Source organism: Arabidopsis lyrata (assembly GCF_000004255.2).
Source record: "Arabidopsis lyrata subsp. lyrata unplaced genomic scaffold ARALYscaffold_1, whole genome shotgun sequence".
In the NCBI taxonomy this organism is placed as follows: Eukaryota; Viridiplantae; Streptophyta; class Magnoliopsida; order Brassicales; family Brassicaceae; genus Arabidopsis; species Arabidopsis lyrata.
This window is the reverse complement of record NW_003302555.1, coordinates 26,120,775-26,127,216: the sequence shown is the minus strand read 5'-3', so window position 1 is coordinate 26,127,216 and position 6,442 is coordinate 26,120,775. Positions and strand designations below refer to the sequence as shown.

The window sequence follows — 6,442 nt, the reverse complement described above, 5'->3', positions numbered from 1 at the left end:
TACAGAATTAAATCTCAACGTTTTGCTATGCTGAATTATATATTCTTCTAAAATAGATCACTAATAATAACCAAATTAATCAATAACATTTGTGACATTTCAGCCAAAATTTACAAACAACAAAAAGAGCATAAATCCAAAATAAGTCAAATTGCAAATGGAAACTTCACTTGGCTACACATCTCTATGGTTAGGTCATAGAATAATTTGACCATTTTTCCCTTAAGGGATTTCATTTTTGAACAGAAACAATAAACAAAACTTTGCGCTTTATATGCAGATGATTAAGTGAAGCAAGATACATGTGTAAGAGGAACATAGAGATTCAAATATGGCTATACATCTTGAAGTAATAAGACGGGGTAATAGAACAAGTGTGAGATTACAATCCTAAGAGTGTAATGTTCTTTACTGCTGTGAATTTTTTGAATTGAAAAAAATAAAACGTAAACCAATATAGCAATCGTAAACTCTTATGAATAAACTATGATTCTTATTTGTGTTTATGTACCACAAATAATTTTAACAAAAATAATCTAAGGTTTTTGGAGTATTATATTTACTGAAACATATATACATATATCACAATATAAAAACAAATCTAACATTTCTAAAAAGTTAAACATATACAAAAACATTATATAACTACAAATATTAACTAAACGGTACATTTTTGTAAAAGTAAGATATAAAAATTGTTTATTAGCGTATGCATATATAAACTAATAAAATAAAAACTATTAAAATACGAGCAAAAGTAAAATAATATCTGAAGAACCTATAACATTTTTACCTTAAAAAATTATATTAAAACAAAATTAATTTATAAAAGCAACACGCTGCGTAAACTACTTGTTAAATTCACTTCATGCATGTTGTTCTCCAAAAATCATTTGATGTCAAACAACTTTTTAAAAAAGAAAAGGATAGTTTTTTTTTTTGTAGATATTGAATTATTAAACAAATTAGAATTTTTTTTAGCATTATCAATGAATTATAAAATCATTTTGTGTATGATTGTATTAATTTGTTTTTTTTTTTTAAATAATGTGTTTTAATCGAAATGTTAATCGATGTGATGTGTATTAATCGAAATGTTTTTATTGGATGATGATTTTAATGAGGTGTCAGCCTGAGAAGAGTCCAAAATGCTGATGTGTCAGGCTTGTAGAGATTCTAGTGTTATTATTGTATTGATTGATACTGATTGGCATAAAACAGTTTTCGTATACAGACTAGCTTGAACACTAATAATTGTTAATCATCCTGTTAAAATAGAGATTGTATACAGAGATTCGAGATTTTGATAATAAGAAAACTTTCTACTATAGGTAAAAGAAAAGAGAGTCGGATTCACAAACTACCAAGAATTGTGTTAATCGTCGTTTTAAGATTGTTAGATTTGCGGTATTAATTCATTCATCAGGCCTAATTTTCTCTCCCTTTTCTACAATTTTGTTTTTCATAATTTCTGAGTACAACCATTATGTTCCCAAAACTGATGAAATTCACTGAAAGTAACGCGTAAATAAGATTTGTGATTAAAGATTTAAGATGTTTATCATAACACAGCTAAAATAAAAATATATTATTTTTTAGTGAACTAGTAATTAAAAATTAAACAAAATAGGTTGGTGGTATATATATTTCCCCTTGAAAAGTTATTTTAAAATGAGCAAAAAATAAAAACAAATTATTGCATGAGGTGAGCTAGACAGAGACCAGAAACTCTTCTAAAAATGATTTACCAAAATGAATCTTTCACCAAAAGCGTGGTTTAGCTACGAATCCAAGACGGCTCCAAACCAAAAAACTTATCTCCACGGGTTTGAGCACCTGATGTTCGAGGCGGCGGTGCATGTACAGTAATCGGAAGAACCCATTCGCTTTTTTCCCGTTCCGGTACTAACAATGGATGTTCGTACCTGTAATTACCACAAAACAGAACCAGAAACTGACTTCAACAACTTGAGCACTTCAAAAGACTGAACCAGAGAATGAATCTTTGCAGTAGAAATCCGTTTTGAGTATTGGGAGTAATACCTGCTTAAGTCCACACTCTTTGGAGTAGTTAGGAACTCAAACCGAAGAATCCATTGCACAGAAACACGGGGCGTAGAAAACGACATTGGACCATCCGTGGGAATTGAAAATAGAAAGCTGGTTTGAATAAGGTCTGCCACCACCTCATGGTGATCGCTTTGGACCTTTTGAGGAAAAACAAATGGGGTAGTAAGATTGCAATTGTAGGGACATAGCATCCAGCGGACAAAGTAAAGAAACAATATTCATCTTCAAATTAAACTCCGCTGCATTTGTACCTTAGTAAGCGTTGGAGAATTTCTCCTTGATGGATGAACAAATCTCCTGTTTATTGTCTCTAAAGTTTCTAGAGTAACCGAGACCTGGAAATAGATATGGATCATCAGAACCAATAGACCTCGATATAGCAGAATGTACACCAGAAGTTTTGTCTTGTATGGGTATACCTCGAGGCATCTTCTGGTTCCTTCTTCATGGAAGAACGTAAGAGTTCCACCTATCTGCAAAAAAAAATTTACCATTCATGGAAACAGTTGTAAGATGCAGGCAATATTTTAGAAGAATGTGAGAAGAGATGAAACAGCCAATTACAGTATCGCTGAAGTAATAAGTAGAGTCGGCATTCTTGGGGGAAAACCTAAGAAGGACTTGGTCATCCATTCTAATGTTGTAAGATCTTCCTCTTGTAAATCCTTCTGCTGCAAGAAATGATTGCATCTGGATAAGTAGCTACTTGCAGAATCTACATACAAGCGAAGACTACAAATGAAGAGTAGTTTACATGGAACTGGTTCTTTTGCTCCTGCTTCAGGCGACATAGATGCTCCTGCACCATTTGTTTGCTTAGGCTGTTGGCTCGGGACCACAGAATTTGATGATTTATGAGGCGAAGAGACATCTAAAAAGAAAACATGAAGTATTCTTCAGTAATCTCTTCCTCACGAATATTATAGAGCTGATAAACAAAATAGATGATGGGGTATTTTTCGAAATAGCATCTTTCCACCCATTGTTTATTGGTATTTGAGAACAGTACTGTGTTCAGCATTAGTTGAAACCAGTCTTCTTCTAAAGACACAAACACTTATCATAACGAAATAAGCTTTTCTAATCTCTTCACCAAACAACAGAGAGGCTACATGAACTGGTCCTATTCTCAGTGACCCCACTAAAATACCGTTTTAGGCATGTACTCGCACATAAATCACTAACCGGTTCCAGAATCATAAGACACCACGGCAGCTGATAACTGAGAAAGCATCATCTTTGGAGACGATCCAACACGTTCTTCAACATATGATGTGTCTTTCATTGATAATCGCGGTCCAGAATTCAAGGACAATGAACTGCCAAACGTTCTGTTTAAATTGCTTTTGTTGGGATAGGAAGAAACAGACGAGATCTCGTCACGTGAACTGTCATATCCATCCTCACCACTATCATATGCGTCATTTGCTCTAGTCTGCATTAAGGGCATTTTTGTTCATTGTTCTCATGTTGACCAGTATGCAAATGAAACCAATACGTATAAAACAACTGCAAATCAAAAGTAAAAATGATAAACAGTAGAATTCCACAGTTGTGAGCATGCCATACCCATTCTGAGTCTCCATCCATCTCTTTCCAATATATGTCTGTCTGAATGGTACTGGTTGGAACAATCCCTGAAAGAAAATTTCAAGAGCCCATCAGGTTGCACCACTAATGTCATTAAAAAATAAGGGGGGGGGGGGGGGAAACAACTTTCCGACGTCCTATAACTTGTTGTCTTCTAAATAAACAGAGTTTGACTTCTAATTTTAAAGTTCCCAATCAAAATTTTAGTAAAAAGCTTACCATCGGTTTGATCTTCCTCTAATAGCAGCCCATTGTTCTTCTGAATTACCCATACTTGTAATGGTATTCGAGTCTCCTATTGGTAAATAACAAGATTACAGGAGTCAAATTTATGCCAACAGCACGTAAATTACAAAACACAAGTGGAAAAGGGGAAATATATTATATTTCAGAAAGATAAGAGGCCTATCACAAAATGCATTTACTTAGTATTTTCTATCAAGCATCAGGCCGTAGGAGGCATGTAATTTGACTTTCAGTTATAAAATATAACCATGATTATATCGTAGCCCACTCCAGAATCAAGGCATCCAATTTCTGGGGAACAAGATTATTTTGATGCCAGAAAGCATCAATTATACTTGATTAGAAAGATGTTATAATCAACTACTGAACCACTAAACTCACAGCAGTGAAAAATTGGCCAAAGAAAACTAACTACATGTAACACTGAAAAAGTGAAAAGTTTTCCAAGAACATCTAGACTAAGCTACGCTTTAAACCTCATGCTTCAACTTCATATATTGCATAGAAACCCTGATGCATCTCTAAGAATGTTGCATGACTCATATAAAGTTGTGTGATTTTATCATCAATTAGGCATCAAGAAGACTAAAAACCAAGGATGCCGCCTGACTTACCACTATAGTAAGAACCATAAGACGTGTTGCAACACAAGAGAGCTACAATGTTTGTGTTTATCCCACTTTATATGTTTTCCACACAGGAGAATAGAGAAAAAATTGCGTTCAAGCAACCAGAGTAACCGAAACACAATGTCTTGCACATATAGCACCTATAGAGAACACGAAAAGTCAAGTAAACTAACCACTTCAATGAAATCTTTTGTTGAGTCTTTGTAAAACTGACTGTTTTCTAGCGCCATCCATCTTCCGCATAATGTGCTCTTAATGTAGTAAAGGTAACGTAAAGTAGCACCTTTATAAGAAGGTGGTATAATCTGTGGGAGTATAGCTCGAACCATTACTGTAGATGAAAATTACAAACAAAGAAGCCTGTCAGCTTAAAGGTTGACATTGTAAGCCCTAGCCGTTAGTATATGTGCTGTCAGCATCAAGCATAGTGTACGTTATTGTTCATACAGTATTAGAGAAGGAATTAGGCAAGATTACATGTCATCTTAGCACCAGGGGATAGGATTTGATTTGAAATCAAAGATGGTGTTGAACTGTCTAGGAAGATATGTTCACCTGAAAATCTCCAAGAAATATATATGATTAACGCACACATCAATACAAAATTACAAGTAGATGGTAAAGTGAGCATGACGTGTTGAATACAATTTACATAATAATGTCTGTAATGAAAGAAACATGAAAGGCTGAAATTCTTTTAGGTAAACGAGACATAAAAAGAAAAATTGCATAACTTCAATTCTAATTTCTACTGCTATGTCCCCTTGATTTTCTTCTTCTATCCTTTTTGCCATTTTCTCAGCCATATCTCTTTGATTCCCAGATCACCCACACAAGTTGGCATACAGAAGTTAACTAGATACAAGCCTACTTCTAATAGTGTGTATGCATGTCGTCAGCGAGTCTATTTACCAAACGCATCAACTCCTATAAAATATCCATGAACTGACAGAAGATACAGTGGAAAGCTTGTTAAGTACCTCTTCTTCCTTTGCTTCCTGGTGATGGCTTTTGAGTAGAAAACCACTGAATGTCCAATTTCTCTAGTCCTTTAACCTCAAAACTAAGCTTTTCAACCAAAATCGAGGGATTAGACTCGTTCTCATGAGAATTACCAACCTCAATAGTTACAAAAATGGAATCCCCAGGCCTGTAGACATCTTTATCCGTTTGCACAGTTAGAGATGGTTTGATCTTGCTTCCAGAAACACCCACAGAGTCACTGCCGATCCCCAAAAAAGAAAACCTTGATGATAGCATCGCTTCAATGGCTGTGTTTCTTAACCAATACAACTATGCCTTCCATTAATGGTGATAATTAGACTTGGATGGAGTTGAAGCATTCAAGGTTCCAATTTCATTTCCCAGAGAGAAGACAAACATAAAATTGGTAGAAAGTAGTAGCTAACGAATGGCAATCAATTTACTTCAACAAAAACTCAGATCCAGAGAGAAGACGACGCGAATCGCGCAGATCATAGAACCAATTTGTGAGATTTCGTTCCGAACAAAGGCAACAGAGAGTGAGCTTCTTCTACCTTCGGGAGAAGTCTTCGAGATAAGACCCGAGATCGGGTTTATCCCACAAATGAACAGAGAAATTGAGGAAAGGATTCAGGAGGAAGAGGAAGAAATTAGAGAGAAAAGCAATTTTCTGTTTTCATTGAGATCCTTCTTTGATGACTGATGACTTCTCTTGAGGAGAAGCTTATTACGATTAAAATGCATGGTTTACTTTAATCTCCACATCTTTTTGAGCCCAACATGAGCCCAACAACTAAATATTGTGCAGTCTTAAGAAATTTTAGGGGGCCAGGGTTTTCTATATTCATTTTTCTAAATATTATGTTTGATACTCACTTATTTCATTTTAAATAATGTTTAGAGTTTTTTACACAAATTAGAAA

General features: G+C 34.7%; 1 protein-coding gene across 1 annotated transcript; it reads right to left on the bottom strand.

The window, feature by feature from the left end:
* Positions 1-1,541: 1,541 nt before the first annotated feature.
* Positions 1,542-6,232, bottom strand: LOC9330295. The gene is made up of 12 exons (XM_002891510.2): positions 5,516-6,232; positions 5,013-5,090; positions 4,709-4,866; positions 3,880-3,955; positions 3,640-3,707; positions 3,256-3,505; positions 2,825-2,941; positions 2,635-2,741; positions 2,490-2,543; positions 2,322-2,405; positions 2,044-2,207; positions 1,542-1,925 (listed from the first exon to the last, which is right to left on the bottom strand). Exons 1-12 carry the CDS (start codon positions 5,793-5,795, stop codon positions 1,778-1,780), a joined length of 1,584 nt encoding a protein of 527 aa, XP_002891556.1. The 5' UTR covers positions 5,796-6,232; the 3' UTR covers positions 1,542-1,777.
* Positions 6,233-6,442: the final 210 nt, after the last annotated feature.

What these genes read in the sequence shown, in the direction of transcription:
- LOC9330295 (XM_002891510.2), bottom strand. Translation starts at nt 5,795, where the DNA reads ATGCTATCATCAAGGTTTTCTTTTTTGGGGATCGGCAGTGACTCTGTG. An exon ending in AGCAAAAGAACCAGTTCCAT is followed by an intron (nt 2,742 to 2,824) that starts GTAAACTACTCT and finishes CATTTCTTGCAG; the next exon opens with CAGAAGGATTTACAAGAGGA. An exon ending in AAGAGTGTGGACTTAAGCAG is followed by an intron (nt 1,926 to 2,043) that starts GTATTACTCCCA and finishes TGGTAATTACAG; the next exon opens with GTACGAACATCCATTGTTAG.